The sequence below is a fragment of the Geotrypetes seraphini genome, chromosome 4, assembly GCF_902459505.1.
Source record: "Geotrypetes seraphini chromosome 4, aGeoSer1.1, whole genome shotgun sequence".
Classification (NCBI taxonomy): Eukaryota; Metazoa; Chordata; class Amphibia; order Gymnophiona; family Dermophiidae; genus Geotrypetes; species Geotrypetes seraphini.
This window is the reverse complement of record NC_047087.1, coordinates 266,187,143-266,209,263: the sequence shown is the minus strand read 5'-3', so window position 1 is coordinate 266,209,263 and position 22,121 is coordinate 266,187,143. Positions and strand designations below refer to the sequence as shown.

General features: G+C 41.6%; 1 protein-coding gene across 2 annotated transcripts in view; it reads left to right on the top strand.

The window, feature by feature from the left end:
• The window catches only part of INPP5A (inositol polyphosphate-5-phosphatase A), a 764,365-nt gene that overhangs the window by 727,348 nt on the left and 14,896 nt on the right, over positions 1 to 22,121 (top strand). For both annotated transcript variants that reach the window (XM_033942100.1, XM_033942101.1), the window contains exons 13-14: positions 2,681 to 2,792; positions 20,439 to 20,507. In XM_033942100.1, coding sequence (XP_033797991.1) covers positions 2,681 to 2,792; positions 20,439 to 20,507 — 181 coding nt within the window. The remainder of the gene's footprint in view (positions 1 to 2,680; positions 2,793 to 20,438; positions 20,508 to 22,121) is intronic.

Here is a 22,121-nt window from a genome sequence, read left to right as displayed (position 1 = left end):
AAGCCCATAAGCCTCTCTAACCACTGCATGCATGGTGAAACATGTGCTTCCCCCCAAAAAAAACCAAACCCTTATGTAATACCATATAAGTGGCACCTGCAGCCATAAGGGCTATTGGGATGGTAGACAGGTGGGTCTAGTCGGTTCTGGTGGGTGTTTTGACCTATAAAGTTGTTGTGGTGAGATGTGTATGTGGCACCCTTTTTGTGACGTTCACAGAAGTGCCCTGTAAGGTACCCCACTACTCTGGTGCAATGTTTGGATGTCCAGTCCATCACTTTGCTGACCCTACCCATGTCCAAAAGGTCTTTTTCTAGGCGTTTTTGACTTGGACGATTTTTTGGATGAAAATGGGGTATAAAGATGGATGACTTAGTGGTCTGGCTGGACATACAGTTAGACGATTTTCGGGAAAAAAGATATGTTGGATGTATTTTTCAAAAATGGGCCTTTTCCCATGTCCGACTTTGGGCGACTAGCGACTTAGGCCCAAAACGGACTTAGACGTATCTTTTGATTATGCCCCTCTATAATTTCCCAAATCACCTCTGGAGCCCTGTTTAAAAATCGGCATCTGGTACTGTGCTGGATTTTAGAGAAAAGTTACTAACAATAGCTGAGTTAAAAAAAATGGTTTGCACAAGTTTCTGGAGGAAATGTATGTAAACTAATATGATGGTAGAATTAGGGGAAGCCACTGCATGTTCTGGCAGTAAACAGCACCAGGTATTCCACACATCTAGGTATTTTTTGGGATCTTACCAGATACATAGGACCTAAATAAGCCTTTGTTGATAACAGGGTACCTGGTACTGTCCTAGGTTCCAACTGTTGAAGTTGCCATCTAAGCTCCCTCCAGCCTATCCAACCTTCCCGTTGTTTACAGGATATCTACTGTAAAGTCTGGCCAGAAACATCCTCATGTTCCAAGTTAGTGGAGTTCCCATATAATGGCAGTTGTGTATGTTATCCCAGTATCTGATTTTCAGCGACCTTTCTAGAATTTACTCCATAGTGCCAAAGATACATATAGGTCAGTCCATGTGGCCAGCAGCAAATGTCAGCTATACAAGTCTCTTTGAATTTTCCCACCTGTGGAAACCAAACTTTAGTAAAACCAAAAAAAGCAAAAGAGAAGACTAGCACCCACCCACAAAAAGTACCAAAAGAAATCCAAGAAGGAGTGGAAGTGACCAAAACAATGAGCCAGGATATATACCAAACTTTTGGCCACGTGTCACTATGGGGCATTTTTACTAAGGTGTTTTAGCTGTTGATTTTTGCAATTAATGCACTATCCCTCAGATTTTATTCATGGCATTGAAATTTCACCATGGATCCATGATGCACATGCAAACAAATTGATTAATAAGCCATTAACTATCAGCTTTTCCCGGCACTCAATTTTCAGTGCCATTTAAAGAATCTGGCCCTATATTTGTATAATCAGCCATTTCAATTATTTATTTAACCTGAGTGAATAAATGCATAACTGTATACAGATAATTTATTTGTGGAAAGTTATGTAGAAAAGGCCTGATTCTATATAAAGTGCCCAAAAAATCAGCACCTAGAACGGTGCTTAGTGTGATTTTACAAGATGTGTGTACCTTTTATAGAATCACACTGAGCACCAATGCATTGCATAACTTTTAGGTGAACCTATTTAGGCCAGATATAACCAGGCCTAAATCACTGTGCCTAAGCTGTGTGCAGATGAGACGTAGTCTATAACAATGCACCTAACCCTTTAGGAATGCCGATGATCCATCCATGCCCTCTTTTCAAATTCATGCACTAGAACTGAATACTTTTTATAGAATTGCGCTTTCCAAGTTGTGTGCATAACTTTTAATTTGTGTCAATTATGAGGTGTTAATTAACAATTATCTCCTCCAATTAATCAATTAAGTTGTGCATACAGATCAGCTGTGTGCACTAATTTGCACGCACAACTTAATACGCCATATAGAGGGAAAGTGATCTGCTGGAAAATATACCGCAGTATTTTAATTGTCTGCACAGTAGATACGCAGGCCCTGATTCTATAAAGGGCGCCTAAGTTCTGCCCAAAGTTAAGCGAGAGTTAGGCATTCAAACTAAGTGGTTAATGAATGATTTAAGGGTCTTAACAAGCGATAATTGGCAGATGGGCGTCCTGAGGATGTGAATGCGAGTTTCGAGATGCATCCATAATTCAGGAGGCACTCTTCGGGAAAAACTGCGCCTAACCATATAGGCGTGGGTGTGGGAGATGCTTCGATGTGGACGTCTCTTCACTTATTAACATATATTTGGGCTCCATAGTGCGTCCATCTAACGCGGAAATTGTAGGCGAATGAAAACCAGGTCTACTTTTCAGTGTGGTTTGGGCTTTAGATGTAGGCGCACTTTGCAGAATCAGGGCCGCAATGTACATCTGACAATCAACTGCAACCTTGAAGATGAAGACATGTCTGCTCATTAGTCTCGTCCAGTTCACAAGTATGAAATTCTTGTTTCCTAAGGGAGCCAATAAATAGTTCGTTTTGAAAAATGAGATTTTTTTTTTCCAAGGATGAAAGCTTTCCAGACTGAATTCATAATTGTTTAATCTACCAACAAAACAAAATAAGTAGGCCCAGCTTGCCTATTTGGGGTTTTTTTTAACAATTCTTTTTTTGTTTTTGTTTTATACCAGTTATCCCTACAGTGAAGACAGTAGTCAGGGACAGCAGTATATGAATACTAGATGTCCAGCTTGGTGTGATCGAATCATAATGTCACATTCAGCAAAGGATTTTCTTCTAAAGGTAAGGGCAATAATACATTAAGGATGTGCTTTTTGTTGCTATATTTTAACATAATTAAGATTTCTGTGTTTGGTTTTTAACTAATAAACATTGGTTAAAATTAATCAAGTGTAAAACAATTGAAGTCTGTAGTTTTCAGGTAAGTACCAGAAAAATACCAGATGCACCCCCTCACTATCCTAGTTCTTCCTGATCCAGCAGAGGTCACTGAAACTGCAGGATCAAGTAAGGACATTGCTCAACATCAGGATGCTCTGGGTCTGAGACTATACAGTATACATGTCTTGGAGTTGTTTGTAGTAACTATCAGTCTGTTGCCCTGGGAGTGAGCACATTTGAGGCCTTTGCAGAGGTCACGGATGGAACAATGGTCTCCTGAGTTACATTGCTCATCTTTCATGGGTCCACAGGCTCTTGGTTGAATCCCAGGAATCCTATTCCCTGGACTAATTTGGAGTCTCTATAGTAAGTACGGTAGTAGTCATGATAGATCTTGTGGCCCCTCAGTCCAGTTGGTTGATAAACCATCTGAGGATAATAGCCATATAGCAAGCATTGTATGCCTCCATGTTTTTGGTTCGAGGCAAGTCTGTCAGAATTCTGTCCTCCGTCAAGGAGAAATGAAGAGTACAGCGTTCACTCAAGAGGCTACTCTCCTCAGTGGATCGAGTTTTTCAGGGTCTCTGAATATTCAGGCACATTTTCTGAGCAGACACGCTTTGGATTCTAAAGAATAGGAATTGTTGGAGGACATGTTCTCCCTCATAAAGGACCATGTGGCACCATGATCATGAACTTGAAAACATCGGAGCAGAACATGAAAGCCTCATGCTGCTTCAGATATCAGAAGGAATGGAAGTGGACTGACTTGTATGCATTATTTAGTTTAGTTTGTCTGATATACCACTGTTTGGAGTACCATCTGGGTTCTACAGAGGATAGCGTTGCACCCTGGTTTAGTAGTGGTGATGGTGGTACCAAACTGGCCTAGCTGGCCATGTTATAAAGATCTGGTCCACCTTCAGATGGAAGAACAACTCAGGCTGCCACTGGAAAAGGGTCTTTTGGAGCCGGAACTAGTGGGTTATCTGGTCACAGACATCTCAAATCTTCTTTCAGGCATGGAAAGGGTAGACTTCTTTATCTTAAGCAAGAGTTTGGGATGTGTTTGAGATGTGGTGGATGAAGCGGGATGTTCCAGTATTCTAAGCCTCCTTGTTTCAGCTTTTGTCCTTTTTGTTAGATGGTTTTCAGAACGGATTGACTGCCAGTTTTCTAAAGATTCAAGTGGCAGTACTGGCATGTTTTTAGGGGCACTTCCAGGGAGCCCTTTTTGTCTCACTCCAAATGTGGTCCAATCCCTGAAAAAGGGAGTATCATAGTTGCAACCCCTAAGGTACAAGTTGATACTGATTTTAATATCACACACAGAATACAGATAGATGGTCACCAAATAAAACACAAATACCTTCCCTCCACTCCCTAGCCCCATGTTCCCATTCTGGTACAGGATCTTTCAACTCTTGCCTTTTGCCAAATATAATATCCAGTATAAGTTTGTTGGGTCTGAAGCATGACAATCAAAATGGCAAGTTTTATATCAAAATGCAACCATAAGAAATTGTCATGATATCTCTACTGCAGTTCAAAACTTAACCAAGAAGAAAGTTTGGCATTGTGACAAACATGCATTGCATATGTCATTGGTAACAAACAAAGTATCCACTAGTACCTACAAGAGATAACGCAATAGAACATTATCATTCCAAGCAGGCAAATGGAACAAATGTTTAACCAACTTCATCTCAAGCGCACTTTCGTACCAAACGTTTAGGAAGTCAATCAAAACTTATCTCTTTGACAAATTAACCCAACTTCAACTTGTTGTACTTCCAAAACACTTCCAGATAAACCTGACTAAACTTAACATGCCAGTGTAATTTTGAAAGTTCTCTGTAAAGTCGCTGTCTGTATACAGTCTCTTCCCTTGTAAACCGCTTAGAACTGTTAGTGGTATGGTGTTATATAGAAATAAAGTTATTATTATTATTATATACCCAGCTCCTTGTAAGTCCTCCTCCACCCACTCAACTCCTACCGTATCCTCAATGAATAGTGAGGTTGAAAGAGCTGAACTCCCTCTCACTGGGCAGCCATCATTTTTTTTTAAATGCCACTGACTGACCCCCTCAAGATATTCTGTCCCGGGGACCATGAGTTTTTTTTGCTATTGGAAGGTGTATTGGTATTGGTGAGTATTGGTCCAGGGAGTTTGAGTGGATTAAGACTAGGCAGTCTCTTTTGTTGTTGAGGGTAGAAGATAGAGGGATAGGATGTTTGAGGCTCGGAGACCAATTTTTCTTTTTGCCAGAGGATGGACAGAATCAGTGAACACAGGGGATATTAGCCACTTGCCAGCATGCACAGTATAGGAAAAATCAAAACAGCTTTATTGTTGGGTCCAACACAAATTATTTAGCCAGTGAAGTTCTGAAGTAGCACAAGTTTTTCCTTCTGGGGATATGTTGTGCACAGTTATGTACATTATTAACACTATGCTTTCAAAATTACCCAAAATGTAATTATTTGTAATGGCATAATATACTGCTAATCGTATGGAAAATGCTTGAGTACCTGATTTGTAACCCATTCTGAGCACCTTTGGGAGAACAGGCTAAAATTTTGAATAAATAAATATATTGCAGCAAAGCAGTTAGAGGGGAAGAAAAAAAGGTTAAATAAAGAAAATAAAAAAAGATAGAACATGGTGTGTGAAGGTAAATGAGTGTGAAGTTCATGTGGTAAATATACGAGAGAAAAGCCAGGTTTTCAAAAATGTTTTGAATATAGAGTAAGAAGGTTCAGTTTTAAATTGTTGATAAAATGTTTCCAAGTTGAAGAAACAAATTACTTATATAAATTGACTAGCTGCTTCAGAGTATTTGCAAATAATTCTCTGTTTGCGAAGATGTCGGATCTTAAGTTCCTATCTGCCAGTAGATTAATTATATTCTGTGGTCCTGTTATTCTTTATTGTGACTATTAATGGCTAGATCTTAAGCCTGATGTCCATTCTTGCCCCAAACTAATTTTTCTGCCTCTGTTGCAAACCACAAGTCCTGCAACTTTAAAGCCTCAGTAGGAAAATAGATGGTATACAGAAATTAGCACACAGTTTGTTGAGCCCCATACGCTAGGCACTACAGATTGTACAGACATGGGACTGTAAACAGCTTTCGTGCAACATCATCTATCATGCCATGGTCGGTTACCTCACCATCATGTTATTTTATGCTTCCTGAGCCCTAAAACACCAAAGGTTGCCCACTGCTAGGGAGTTGTGTTGATGCCTGATAGCACGCAATAATGAATGCTCAGCCAAGTGTACATTGTTTCTGCTTGTGCACTAGTGTAATTTGTTTATCTGTCTAAAGATTATGCAGTTGAAAATCCACAATTTTATGCTGCCTTTGTAAATTATCAAGTCGCTTTTGATGAATGTATCCTCACTTCCGATGGAAGTGGCATTATGATCTTCAAATATTGGAAAGTGCTCATGCATACAATGCAGAAGGTTATGGTTTTATATTTTTTGGGTAGACAACCATGCTGTAGAGTAAATCTGACCTTAAGCTGCTTTACTGCATTAAAGATAATTCTGTTTTAATTCTATAGTCTTAAATGCTACTGTTTATTTAAAATTCATGCCCAGTCATATTTGACTGATTACAGATGAGAAAATCTTGACTGTGTCTTGGAAAATGAACAGAGATTTCACTCTGTACAGAAAATTGTATGTGAATCTTTGATTATTTTAAAGGAAATTTTTGGTTCCTCACTTGCCACTCTTAATTTCTATGGAATGTCGAAATGCTTTTCCATAATGTAAAAAACAGGAGAAAGTGATATTTGAAAGAACCAAGCAAACATTTATATATTTATTTATATACATTATATATTTATATATATACATTTATATTCAACACTATCCAGAGTTCTAGGCAGATTACAAAGGACACACACAGCAGTAATTTAAGACATCAGGCAATGGACAGCCCGTGAAAATTGCATTGCAAAAATCAGTTCAAAATGGTTAGCAGGCCCCATAAGCATGGAAGAACAGAATGGTTATAAGCTCCTTTTTAAAAGAGCCGAAGCTGGATATTGCACTCAGAGGTGTTGGCAGAGCGTTCTAGAATTTGGGTCCAATGATACTGAAGAGAGAACATCTGTAGGTTTCCTGTCGAACTAGTCGTATGGATGAGACTTTTTGTCAGATGAACACAGTGTCCTGGTAGGTTGGTAATGTTGTAGCACTGCGGAGATGGGGATGGGGGGTGGGAGAGGGTCTTAAGTTATGGAGAATTTTGCAAGTCAATAATAGAAGCTATGTTCTATTAGAAGCCAGTGGAGTGAGATTAGAGCCGGGGTTTTATGGGCATGTTTCACTGTTTTGGTGATGATGCGTGTAGTGGCATTTTGGGCAATTTGCAGGGCTCTCAGCACAAGGGCCTGAACAACCGAGAAAAAGCTAGAGGACAGGACTTCACATAAACATCTAACAACTTATAGTTTGTGGAAAATCATGGAAACTACCCTGGAGATTTGGTATTTCATGGAGAGGCTGGAGTCTAGAATCACTCCAAGAGTACGCATTTTATCAACTATTGCAATATTGAAGTTGTCAATCCTAAGGAATCTTGGTATATCAGGAGAAGGGTGATCAGATAGGAATAGGTTGCATATTTTGGCAACATTGAGCGTCATGAAATTGTCATGTTGCCAGTGTTCTATCAATTTCAGATGTGATTGTGTCTCAATGTGTTTAATCTTAACCAGGAATTGAATGTTGTCGGCATAGAGATGGCAGACAACACCAAGGTTCTTAAGGAGACTGCAATTTATTTATTTTAAAAATTTATAAACCACTTATAATCAAAGCAAAGCACAAGATAACATACATATTATTGAAACACCCCAAGGTCCATAACAAACATAAATTTTAAATTTCATAATTTACAAGCTGGAGTGGCAGGAGAAAAATACTGAATAGAACAGACGAGAGGGTAGAACCTTGCGGAACATCACTGGGATAGAAAAACAGAGAGGATGTTAGAAAGGAAGGACTGAAACCATTTCCACACTGTGCCCGATAGGCCAATGGAAGGAAGTCTATTAAACAAGAACAAATCGATAAAAGATGAGTAACCTCATTGAACAGTCTTTTGTCAAATCTAGTCTGGAATGAACTAATTTTTCTCAGAGGACAAACAGGCCATAATATTCTCAGATGTCATGTAATGTAATGTAATTTATTTCTTATATACCGCTAAACTCCGTTAGGATTCTAAGCGGTTTACAGAAAAATAGACAATAGTGTGCATTAAAATTATAAGTAATATAGGTTTACAGAGAAATATACATTAAAGGATACAATAAAAATAAGATAAATAAATAAAGAATAGGTACTTAGAAATTCCCTTACTGTCCCGAAGGCTCACAATCTAACTAAAGTACCTGAGGAACAATTAATGAATAAAAAATTATAATGAATAAGAGAGAGATAGAAATTGAGATGAGATATGAAAATTCCAACAAGTAATTCTATAAAATGAAATTAATAAGGATTGAGAAGAAAGTAAAAAAATAAAAATAATAAATAAAAATAAAAATAAAAATAATGAACAAAATATAAGATAAAATAAGTCCAGTCAAACAATATGATATGATGAAGATGATCATAAGGAGTATATGCCAGTTTACAGACAGATCAAGTCAGAAAAGTACCAAATGGCAGGATAGACAAATTTGGTCTGATTTTAATCAATGTCAAATACCGGCTTGATATTTGAGACGGAGGAAAGGCAATGCCAAATGCTGGAGACACTGTGAGGATCAGGTGACCACAGAAAACAGATGTGAGTGGCATCATCTGTGGAATCCAGTACGGATACTGCCAAGTACACTGTCACTTTAAATCTTTAGGCAGTATCCATACTGCATGTGTGATGATGCATTCCCACCCAACATCAGCTCATAGGACCATCAGTTCTTAGTTTCCTGAGAAGCTGTGGTTTTGGTTTCTCCTCAGCACATCAAACTTAGATATCTTTTTGTGCCTTTTTGGTTTAATTTTATTGTTTTCTTCATAATTCTAATTTTTTTCTGGGGTTTTTTAGTCATGCGCTTGAATATGGTTAAATTGTCTTCATTTTTTATTTTTTGGCCTTCAGACTACATCAAGACCTTTTTTGCCCCAAGGAGTTTGATGGGTTTTGGTATACTTTTTACTTGAGCTCCCCGGGCCATCAAGCCTTTTGCCTTCATGTCAGCTGTTTTTTTCTCCATGTCGGAGGATGAAAGTAGCTTCAAGAAATGTACTCAATGTAATTGGACCATTTCAGGCTCTGACGCACCCTAATTGGTGTGTTCAGGTGCTAGGTCCTGACCATCAAGACATTTGCTGTGATCTCTCTCTGAGTATGCAAAAGAGGACGCTTAAAATCCAACAACTTTAGTGTGAAAAACTATTTGATTCAGCATTGACATCAAACATGGCAGGAGATTTGAGACCCTACAAAAACCTGCATCGACACCACATGCACCGATGCTGTTACATCCAGGGATTATTGTTCCACCTCTTGTTGTCTTGCATAGAGAGCGTCGAGCATTGGAATCTCTTCAGAGTCAAGACTTGATGTCTTTATCCATGTTTCACCCATCAGAGGAGGTAGCACGTAATAGGCATAATCATTCTTCCCCTTCTAGGCATGGCATGGCGTCATCCCAGGTGTCCGCCTCGATAGATAGTAAGCATCAACACACCATCCATCACTCTCCATTTTTGCTGATCATGTCTTTTCCCAGGCATGCCTTGACACCTAGATAACATGCACCGCAGTCTTCATCCAAGTCAATGTCTCTTCCAGTATAGATGCGACCTCTCCAGGAGGACATCTGGAGTATGCTAAAAAAAAAAAAAAAAAGTGCTTTCAGGGCTACTGCAGGTGTTTTTTTGTGCCTCAGCCCAGCCCAAAGATACAGTGAGAGGTCGATCATGTATGAGGTCACATACTCCTGCTCAATGTCGAACTTCGGGCTCAGCAAAGACACCTCTCTAGCAGTCCACATAGCTCCTAAAAAAATTGACACAATGTCCAGGGTTTGAGAGAACACAACTTCAACATCACTCTCTAGTTCTGGAATCTACTCTAAAATGCTCACACAGTTTCAAGGTCTTATGTTTTTGCTCCTCCAGAAAGAGAAGCTAGAACACTACACTCTTTTGGTAAATGCATTTTTCAATCATCCATGCTCATAAATAGAATTATGAACTACCAGTTCTATTCTGCCAAATTGCAGGCAGAGCTCCAAAGCCTCAATGCGTGGTTGAGATGATGATGCAGGGTTGAGGGATTTAGATTTGTTAGGAACTGGGCTACCTTCTGGGAAAGGGGGGAATCTATTCCAAAAGGATGTACTCCACCTTAACCGGGATGGAACCAGGCTGCTGGCACTAACTTTTAAAAAGGAGAGAGAGCAGCTTTAAAACTAAGATAGGTGGGAAAACTTACAGTCACCCAAGAGCAGATGGTTTGGTATAGAGCAGGGTTGCCCACACTTTTTGGGCTTGCGAGCTATTTTTAAAATGACCAAGTCAAAATGATCTACCAACAATAAAATTTAAACAAAACACAAAGCACAATGTACGCATAGAAAATGTTAATCATCATTTCTATTCCAGGGTTTTTCAAAGAGGTCGAAGCAGATGACTCTATGCACTGTCACCTCACTAACAACCATACAAAAATAGACAAATACCCCCTCCCTTTTTACTAAACCACGATAGCAGTTTTTAGTGCAGGGAGCTGCGCTGAATGCCCAGCGCTGCTCTCGACGCTCATAGGCTCCCTGCGCTAAAAACCTCTATTGCGGTTTAGTAAAAGGGGACCATAGTGTAAAATATAGACAGAAGATATAAATTCAGATACATTTTGATCACTAAATTTAAAATAAAATCATTTTTCCTACCTTGTCTGGCGATTTCATGAGTCTCTGGTTGCACTTTCTTCTTCTGACTGTGCATCCAATCTTTCTTCCCTTTTTAGCCTGTATGCTTCCTCTCCTCCTGACCTCATTCCCCCCCCCCAACGTTTTCTTCCTCTCTCCCTGCCTTCTCTTTCTTTCTCTCTTCATGCCCCCTTTCTTTTTTTCTGTTTCTCTTCTTTCCTTCTGTCTCCCTGCCTGCCCTCTTTCTCCCTCCCTGCCTTCCCCCAAGCCACTGCCGCTGCCATCGGATAATAGGCCCCCAAAGCCGCCCGCCGTCGACCAAGCTCTCCCTGCTTCGGGCCGACCAGCATTCCTCTCCCCGACGTCAATTCTGCCATGGGAGAGGAAGTTCCGCTAGCCAGAACTTCCTCTCCGATGGCAGAATTGACGTCGGGGAGAGGAAAGCTGATCGGCCCAAGATCGACCTATTGGGAGAAATGCTTCCGGGTCCTGCCTTTGAGGAAACAGAAAGTAGGCAGGACCTGGCAGCAAGAAGAGCAAATCGCAAGCTTCACTGACCTGTCTCCCGCTTTAGCCCGCGAACGGGGCTCTAACATGTGCATGCCGGCTTCCCTTCTCTCTCCCCCCCCCCACGACATAACTTCCGGTTTCAGAGGGAAGAGAAGGGAAGCCGGTACAAGCACACATTAGCCCCCGGAGCATAAGTTCTCCAAGCCGGTTTTTTTTTTATTGTTGAACAGTGGCGGCAGCAGCAGAATTCAGGAGCGGATGATAGCTGGGCGGACCACCCAGCTAAAAGGCCCTAGGGAGAATACTGGTACGCCACCGACCTTCACCCCGCCCTGCCAGCACTCTGATTGGCTGGCGTTCTTCAAGAGGTGGGCCAGTCAGGAGGGGAAAAAAGAGAAGGGAAGAAGGGAACCCGCTCTGCGATCAACTGGGGTCGCCTAAGCGAGCGACCTGTCGATCACGATCGACGTATTGGGCACCCCTGGTGTAGAGTATCCTTGAAAGATACTGTTGAATCAGAACATTTAGGAAGTCCCAACAGAGAGGTTTCAAAAATGGTGAAAGAAAGCCAAGAGTGCTAAAGAGGGAAGCTAAGTAAAAATATCAAGTTATCCCTGTCATCTTCTCACAGCCTAAATGCTAGAAGTCTAAAAGATAAAGTAGAGGAGTTAGAGTAGAGGAGTAGACTGAATGATGAGGTAGATATAATAAAAAAAGATGCAGGCACTGTTTATTTTAAACTCTAATGGTATATACAACCTTATTACCAACCGAGAGACCCGAAACGGTCCATGTTTCGGACAATAAACCTTCCTCAGGGGTCTGTGGTAGATAAGGTTTTGCAACAAACAGCATTAAAGGAAAAAAACAAGTGCCCGAACGAGTGTAGTGCTGGATCGTAAAAAGCATTGCAATCGGGTCCCTCGGTTGGTAATAAGGTTGTATATACCATTAGAGTTTGAAATAAACAGTGCCTGCATCTTGTACATAGTCTGCAGTTGTCTTTGGTTTTTGCTTTTCGCTTGGTTTTGATGCAGTTCCTGTTTTGTTTGAGGTAGATATAATAGACATCTCAGAGACCTGGTGGAAGGAGGACAATCGGTGGGACACTGTGTTACATGGGTACAAATTATATTGCAATGATAGAGTAGATCAAATTGGAGGGGGGTGAGGGTTGTGCTATATGTTAAAGAGGGAATTGAATCAAACAAAATAAACATTCTGAGCGATACAGATAGCAGTGTGGAATCCATATGGATAGAAATTCCATGTGGGAAGAGAAGAAATATACGGGTGGGGTTATACTACCATCCCCCTGGACAGAATGAGCAGACGGATGAAGAAATGTTTTTGGAGATTAGGAAAACTGGCAGATTGGACAACAGTATAATGGGTGATTTTAACTACCCCAACATTGACTGGATAAATGCTGTATCAGGGAGTGCTAGGGAGGTAAAATTCCTTGACATCATAAATGACTGCAACTGGTTCAGGAACTGACAAGAGGGGGAACCATTTTAGATTTGGTCCTTAGTGGAATGTAGGACATAGTATGGGAGGTAACTATGTTGGGCCTGCTGGGAAACAGTGATCATAACATGATCAAATTTAAGCTGATAACTGGCATGACATCGCTAAAGAAATCTACTGTAACGGCATTTAATTTTCACAAGGGTGACTACGATAAAATGAGGAAAATGGTTAAAAAGAAGCTAAAAGGGTTAGTGGCAAAGGTCAGAAGTGTAAACCAGGCTTGGATGTTGTTCAAAAATACCAATGTGGAAGCACAGATCAGATATATTCCATGTATTAACAAAGGTGGAAAGAAGAGAAAACGAGAGCCAGCATTGTTTAAAGACGAAATGAAAGAGGCTATTACAGCTAAGAAAACATCCTGTAAAAAATGGACTTACACAACAAAACTCAAATTTCTGACCAACTGATTTGTGCACCAAAATTCAAATTGGTGGACTGCCCTGTTCCAATCAGGTCAGTGAACCCACTATTTACAAAGTCACACTGCAGGCTTCAGAGCATATCCTGAAGAAAGCCACAGCATGGTGGCTGAAGCATCGGTTTCTACCTGACAAAGACACAGCAAGACCCGGAAACTGAAACAAGTGCAATAGAACCTGTTCCTCTTCAGTAGAGGGGTTTGAGATTCTACTCAAAGTATTTCTTGATACTAAAAAGACTGGAGGTCTTTTACTCATTCTAGACTTCTGTGGCCTAAATAAATTTTTACTAAAGGAGAAGTTCTGCATGTTCTCTTCTACCCCTGCTAGAAAAAAGAGATTGGCTTTGCTCTCTAGATCTCAAAGAAGCCTATACTCACATATCCATCCTACACACTCACAAAAAGTATCTCTGCTTCCACATAGGTCCCTTACACTTCCAGTACAAGGTCTTGCCCTTCAGACTTGCCTCTGCCTCTTGTATCTTCACAAAATGCCTAGTAGTAGTTGCAGCAACCCTTCGCTCATGGGGGTTTATATATTTAGACAACTGGTTGATCAAGGCTTCATCATCGTAGACAGCTCAGCATGACATTATCCCAACAGTTCGTCTCCTTGAGCTTCTAGAGTTTGCTGTGAACTACCAAAAGTCACATCTATAGCCGACTCAAATCTTGGAGTTCATAGCATCTTTCTTGAACATCATTACCTCAGCAGAGGGTCAACAATCTCATTCATTTGTGTTAAACAATCTCCATCCTCAAGTACACTTCTGCACATCAGATGTTTTGCCTGCTTGATTATATGGCATTGAAGGTTTATATGACCCCCATTTGCATACCTTCAACTCAGAATTCCACAATGGACCTTATCAACATTATTGTCCTATGCCACAGGATTCCTCTCTGCTCCAATTTACAGCGCACTCTCCAATGGTGGAATGGTAGCACAAAAGTTTACCAGGGTCTCCCTTTTCAGCCCCCTCCTCACCAAAAGCTTCTGACCACAAATGCTTTGATGCTAGGCTAGGGAGCTCATCTAGATGGTCTATACACTCGGGTAGTGTGGTCTCATCACTAACAGACCCTCCATATCACTCTTCTAGAGCTGTGAACGATAAGGAACATTCTCAAAACATTCCAGGACTGCCTTTTTCAACAGGTATTGCTCATCCATATGAGCAACCAGGTTGCCATGTTCTATTTAAACAAACAAGGATACATGGGATCTTAGCCCCTTTGGAGGCAATCAAGATTTGGAATTGAACCGGTGCTAAATTGTAATGACCATATATTGTCAAGATTTAAATATTTAGCGCCAAATATACACTAAGGCCCAGATTCTATAAACCAGGGGTGTCCAACCTTTTGGCTTCCCTGGGCCGCATTGGCTGAAAAAAAATTTTCTGGGGCCACACAAACGCTGCAGCAAGAAAGAGGAGGGAGCCGGCAAGACAGTAAACATCCAGGGGCAGCAGAAGAAAACACTGCATCGCCCTCAACCGGAGCCGCACAAAGTACTTCACGGGGCCGCAGGTTGGACACCCCTGCTATGAACAGTGCTTGAAGTTAGGCACCTAGATTGGTGTGCCTATCCAATATAGGCACCTAACTTAATTTTCTTAATTGGCTTAATCATAAGTACATAAGTAGTCGCCTCCGCCGGGGCAGACCAGAGGTCCATCCTGCCCAGCGGTCCGCTCACGCGGCGGCCCATCAGGCATATTGCCTGAGTAGCGGTCCCTGACTAATTTTATACCTACCTCTACACTTATCTCTAAACCTTCCACTGCTCTTATCTGTACCCCTCAATCCCTTTGTCCTCCAGGAACCTATCCAGGTCTTCCTTGAAACCCTGTACTGTGCTATTTCCTATCATGGCCTCCGGAAGGGTGTTCCATGTGTCCACCACCCTCTGTGTGAAAAAGAATTTCCTTGCATTTGTTCTAAACCTGTCCCCCTTCAATTTCATCGAGTGACCCCTTGTTCTTGTGGTTTCTTTCAAATTGAAAAATCTGTCCTTGTCAACCTTTTCGATGCCCCTCAGGATCTTGAAGGTCTCTATCATATCTCCTCTGAGTCTCCGCTTTTCCAGGGAGAACAGCCCCAGCTTCTTCAGTCTGTCAGTGTATGTAAGGTTTTCCATACCCTTAATCAGTTTAGTTGCTCTTCTCTGGACTCCCTCAAGCATTGCCATGTCCTTTTTGAGGTACGGTGACCAATACTGTGCACAGTATTCCAGATGCGGGCACACCATAGCCCGGTACAGTGGCAGGATGACTTCCTTCGTTCTGGTCGAGATACCCTTCTTAATGATACCTAACATTTGGTTTGCTTTCCTCGAGGCTGTGGCGCACTGTGCCGACGCCTTCAATGTCGTGTCTACCATCACTCCCAGGTCTCTTTCCAGCTAACTGACCCCTAGCATTGATCCCCCCATTTTGTAAGTGAACATCGGGTTCCTTCTCCCTATATGCATGACCTTCTCCCTATATGCAATCAGCGCTGATAATTGAAAGTGCCATTGAAATCAATTAAATATCCATTAAAAAATTAGCTGGTAGTGCCTAACTCAACAGGTGCCTACCACTTTGAGGTAGATGTCTACAACGAGTTGCCTACCAGCAAGAAGACATGGTTAGGGGCAAATTTTGGGTGTTGTTTAACATAGGCGCTTACCTTAGGCACACTCATTTAGGCCAAGAAAACCCTGACCTAAATGGCAGTGTACCTAAGGATTCAATGCCTACCAGCGCCTAAAACTGCTTAGGTGCCAATAATCACAATTCTATAAATGGCGCTTAATGGATGATTGCCAATCGTGCCTATGAGTTAAGTGCCATTTATTGAATCAGTGCCTAGAACATATTTGGAGCAATTTTTAAACTGCACCCAAATGTGAGGTCTATAGATTTAACACCAATTTTCTAAGGGAAAATTTTTCCTTTGAAAATAAACTAACCAAAATGGTGTGTGCACATTCACAGAAGTCCAGCACTGTGAAGGGGAAGGAAGACCAAGTCTTCTCGCCTCACTGTACCGGAACCTGCTTCCTGATTGCTTTTTCAGCGGGAAGCCTCGCCCACTTTTTATCCGGGATCCTCCAGCTCTCATAAGGGCTCCAGAAGTCCAGCACAATGAAGGGGAAGGAAGGCCAAGTTGTCTCCCCTCACTACACCGGAACCTGCGTCCTGCTTGCTTTTTTGTTGGGAAGCCCTGCCCCCTTCCACCTCAGTCCACTTCCAGCCTTCTTAAGGGCTCAGCGGACCAGCCTACCTCCAGTTCCAGCTCAATGAATGGGAAAGGAGATCAGGTGATTCCCCTTCACTGCACCGGAGAGCAGAATCGTCTTTGGCAGGAAGCCCCCTCAGAGCCATCTTCCACCTCGGTCCACTTCCAGCCCTCTTAAGGACTTAGTGGACCAAGCCATTTCCAGCTCCAGCTCAGTGTTGGGAAAAGGAGATCGGGATGTTCCCCTTCACTGCACCAGAGGGCAGAATCATCTTTGGTGGGAAGCCCCGCTCCCCTCAGTGCCATCTTCCACCTCAGTCCACTTCCAGCCCTCTTAAGGGCTTCATGGACCAGGCCACCTCCAGTTCCAGCTCAGTAAAATGGAAAGGAGATCGGGTGGTTCCCCTTCATTGCACTGGAGGGCAGAATCGTCTCGGCGGGAAGCCCCTCCCCCTCAGAGCCATCTTCCACCTTGGTCTACTTTCAGCCCTCTTAAGTCTCAACAGACCAGGCCACCTCCAGACCCAGCCCAGTGAAGAGGCTGTTATATTGTGCCTCTGATACCGGCTAGTTTAACTCTTCTTACAATTCTTTCCTCAATCAGTATTAGATTCAACCTTATGGTTTCTCCCATTTTTCATCATGAAGCACCTTTTTGGCTCCTTCTCCTCTTACTCTATGCATCTTTCAATACCATTCACTGTTCAAAATCTCCATCCGCCAATGTATTTGGCAGATACTAGTGATAGTGAGACCTGCCCTGGTCTCAGAATCCCCGTACTGGTGTGCACCAGAAATTATTCCTCTAAAAAATCTCAGGTTGTCAATCACGCTTCCTTAAAACCTATACTAATCACCAACTTGCCCAGCACTGCCTCTGACTCTCTCACCCCAGTCCCACTATTATATTGTAATGCTAGATCAGCATGCAACAAGATTCAAATATTAAATGACTTACTAGGAAACTTTGATCCGGGCTTCCTGTACATTACTTAATCCTGGATTGCAAAAGATGATTTATTTACACAAAATGAGTTTTGTTCCCATGGTTATCAAGGCCTTTTCTCTCCCAGAAATTGCCAGAAAGGAGGAGGTCTGGTTCTTCTCGATAAATCATTTTTTGATGTACAGCTTCTCGAAAAGGGTAGTGACACATCATTAGAATATATGCTAGCTTCTGTCAATGATGAACTCCACCGCCACCCATCGGGTATTCTGGTACTATATCGTCCCCCAATTCCTTGGAATAAATCCTCCAAACTTGTCTTTGAGATCATAACAAGGGCTTTTCTAAAATTTCAAAGATTACTGATTATTGGTGATATTAACCTCCATCTAGATCAGGGGTCTCAATGTCCCTCCTTGAGGGCCGCAATCCAGTCAGGTTTTCAGGATTTCCCCAATGAATATGTATGAGATCTATGTGCATGCACTGCTTTCAATCCATATTCATTGGGGAAATCCTGAAAACCCAACTGGATTGCGGCCCTCAAGGAGGGACTTTGAGATCCCTGATCTAGATGATAACACTAGTAAGGATGTAATTGAATTCAGCAGTTTTCTTACTTCTCTGGGTTTTCCCTCTTTTAAGACCTCTCCAACTTATGAAAAGGGGCACTCTCTTGATATCAGCTTTCTTGACCTTACTGATTATAAAACTTTAGTTGAAGATATTCATTGGGAACAAGTCCCTTGGTCCGACCACTTTTTAGGCACTTTCTGTCTTCCTCTTTTTATGTCTCAACTTGGGGTTCAATCCTTTGCATCAAAACCTATTACCTTCCGCAAGAAAATTGCAAGTGAACAGTTCTAAACCCAATTTCTTGAGCAGTTCACTCTCTGCCCTAAGCCCGACGCCTCAGAAATCAACTGGCATAAATGGGTTAACCCTCTCTGAATCTAGTTACTGCTCTCTTGCCCCCCTCTATCTACTAAGACTGTTTCCTATTCCCGCAAGGCCCCCTGGTACCTTCCTTACCACAGAGAAATGCTGAGTACTGGAGCGGAAATGGAAAAAATCCAAATCTCCTGCAGATAGACAGTCTTGGAGGGACAGTATCAGGTTCTATAATACAGTACTAAAAAAAAGCTTAAAAATTTTTTTTATGGTGACAAAATTACCAGATCCAATAATCAAAGTAGTACTCTATTTAACATCTGGCACTCCTTAACTTCTAACAATGATTCATTCATACATCCTTCCTCCCCAGTAGCGGATGATCTAGCAAACTTTTTTTACGACAAGGTTGCTACTATAAGAAACTCTTTTCCATTATTGGTTTCTTATGACTCTCTGGTGCCCAGTGACACCACTTCTACCCCAGTAGACATATCCTGGACTACCTTCGAGTATGTATCTGAGGCTCAGGTTTCAAAACTGTGTCACAAATTAAGATCTTGTAAATGCAACTTGGATCCATTTCCATCATACCTATATGAGAAAACTCTCACTCTGGCTACCTCATCGCTCACCAGATTTATAATTTCTGAAGAGATGAGCCACATTGCTCTGTCCCCACTACTGAAAAAGTTGACCTAGACCCTTCCTCACCGTCTAACTACCGACCCATAGCGAACATTCCCCTCCTGACCAAAATGTTAGAGTCTATCATATCTGCTCAACTTTCATCATATTTAGAGAGATTTTCCATTCTGTTACCTTGCCAATATGGTTTCAGACCTAACTTCAGTACCGAATCTCTATTGGTCTCACTAATCTCAAAGGTTCAGCAACTACACTCTTGTAATAAGTTTGCTATTCTATTACAATTTGACCTATCTGCGGCCTTTGACGTTGTTTACCACGACATTCTGATCTACCAACTTTCTGAGATAGGTATTGATTCTACTGTCTTAGATTAGTTCACAAAATTCTTACGATCTCGCTCATACACTGTTATTATGAATGGCACCAGGTCATCACCCTGGAAGCCGCTATGCAGATTCCTGCAGGGATCACCCCTGTCCCCTATTCTTTTCAATATCTATATGTCCACCTTGAAGTTTTTCCATCTCTCCCCCTTTGATACACTGTATACTGTTAGAATGCAGAGTTTTACTGGTCGTGTAATTTGCTAAGATAGAGCTGCCACCATTTCCATGCAAATCAGAAACTGTTTGTTGTTTCTTGAGGCCTCCAGCTCAACTGAAACCTGGGCTAGATTCTGGTGCCATAAACCTTCATACACAATTACCCAGGACTAGTTGTACCCTATTTAATATCTCCTCCTTTTTTTACTTCATTCCAATCAATGCAACAACAGACTAGCCGAGGGAGACCATGCACCGAAGTGCCTTCCTGAAGTCTACAATGATGTGCAATAAATCTGGCCACTAGGTGTCACCATTGCAGTGTGGCTGATTTCTCTTCTCTCTGCATCCACTTATTTTTTTTAATAGTAATATTGTTTATTGTTTTAACAGACTTTGTCGAGCACAGCTAGCAGATATTAGCAGGCAATAAAGAACTGCACACTGAAATGTATTGACCTTTAGGCCAGTGCTTTCCAATATGTGGGTTGATGGGGGGGGAGTCACAGAAAGCGCTGCCGCTCCTCCTTCTGGACCTCTACTGTGACATATGCCCAATAGAAGCAGTCAGCATGCAGCCTTTCAGTCCAGAATGTTTACAGGTCCAGCTCCCTTCTCCAGCATGGCCTTCCTGTTGTTACATTAGAAAACCATGCAAAGTATTGGGGTCTTTGAGAGATTGCTGACACTGCTGCTACCTTTATGCTTTGATTGAGGGAGGAGGAGAAGGGAGAAAGAGGCAGTCTGCTATTTAGTTAAGAAGGTTATACTGTATAAAAGTTTAGAAAGCACTGCCTTAGGCAAAAGTTGAATGAGATTATGCTGAAGTTACATGCACATCTGCTTTTGCCATTGTTTTGTAATGAACCCAAAAGCTTCCACTAACCAGTTATTCTCTTGTTTTCAACCAGTCAGAAAATGAGGAGAAGCTAGTGATATATGACAACATTGGGCCAAATATTTGCATGGGAGATCACAAGGTAATGTGATGTTTTGTGTTTTATTTATTGTAATAATGCACTGTTGTTTCTACTTTTGGTTGATTTGGTTTATTTTAGCTAAGGTTTGAAGAAATGTGCATTAGCCTCTTTATTCAGATTCAGGCATATTTGTGTGTATAGCTTGGAAGGAATATCTACAGGTAAAGTGTGGCATCAGTTGGGTGATGTGTGAGTGGGTAGTTGAGGACACTGGGTGTGGGCTGTGATTTGTCACTTATATTTTTGTGTGTGGGATTTTTCCCCCCAAAAAGAAGGTTGACTAAATATAAACCAAATTCACAGCAGTCTCATAAGGTTACTGTGGGAACGTGTGTCAGCCATTTTGAGTAGTGAGACTGCATGGGGCAGGTACATAGGAGGATCACTCTTGCCCTAGCTCACCACTGGACCAGCAGAGCTTAAGGTAGGCCTGGGGAAAGGCCTGTGATGGGTCTGAACATAAGAATTGCCATACAGGGACAGACCAAAGATCCATAAATCCCAGTATCCTGTTTCCAACAGTGTCTAATACAGGCAAGATCCCAAGGAGTAAAACAGATTTTATGCTGCCTATCCTAGGAATAAGCAGTGGATTTCCCCAAGCCATTTTGTTTTAGAAAATTTTAAACCCTGCTAAGCAATCTGATTTCACCACATTCTCCAGCAACAAATTCCAGAATTTAAGAAGTACACATTAAGTGAAGAAATATTTTCTCTGGTTTGTTTTAAATCTACTACCTAGTAGCTTCATCACATGCCCCCTAGTCCTAGTATTTTTGGGAAAGAGTAAACAAACGACTCACATCTACCCTTTCCATTCCACTCAGTATTTATAGACCTCTAGCATATCTCTTTTGAGCTGTCTCTTCTCCAAGCTGAAGAGCTCCAGCCACTTTAGCCTTTCTTCATAGGGAAGTCGCCCCATCCTTTTTATCACTTTTGATGCCCTTCTCTGTATCTTTTCTAATTTTATTATGTCTTTCTTTGTGATATGGTGACCAGAATTACACAATCTGAGGGGGGAAACTTGAATATAAAACAGACCCCCATTTTAAGCCATTTTTTTGCTCAAAAATCTAGGGTTATATTCAAGTATATGCAGTATTTCTGTGAGGAAGGTTTAAATCTATGAGAATGTATGGCTGTTTTTTAGGGGGTGAGGTATGTGTGTCTAGGGTCAATACTGTTCCAAAGTGTGTTTTGGGTGATATGTTGGAATATATGGATATTGAGGCAAATATGTGTGTGTGGGGGAGGAGGGGGTATGTATGTGTTGCGGATTACGTGTGTGTGTGTACTACAGGAATGCAGGCCTTCCTCACCCTTGTATTCCTCCCTGCTCTCCTGCATAGTTCCTTTTCCTTCCACACTATTTGTACTTCCTTTTCCCTCCCCCTTCCTCTTGTGCTGTGTCCCACTACCTTGTATTCTCCATCCCCCTTCTCCACCACTCCCTTTCACTCTGCCCCTTTTTCACCTTTTGTATACTCCCCTTCTTTCTCTACTATCCTCTTCCATTGTTCCCCCTTCTTGAACTCTGTACCCACCTCCCCATTGCACTCTCAACTACTTTTCCTCCTTCCCTTGCAGTTTTACCCCATAGTTCCTCTCCAT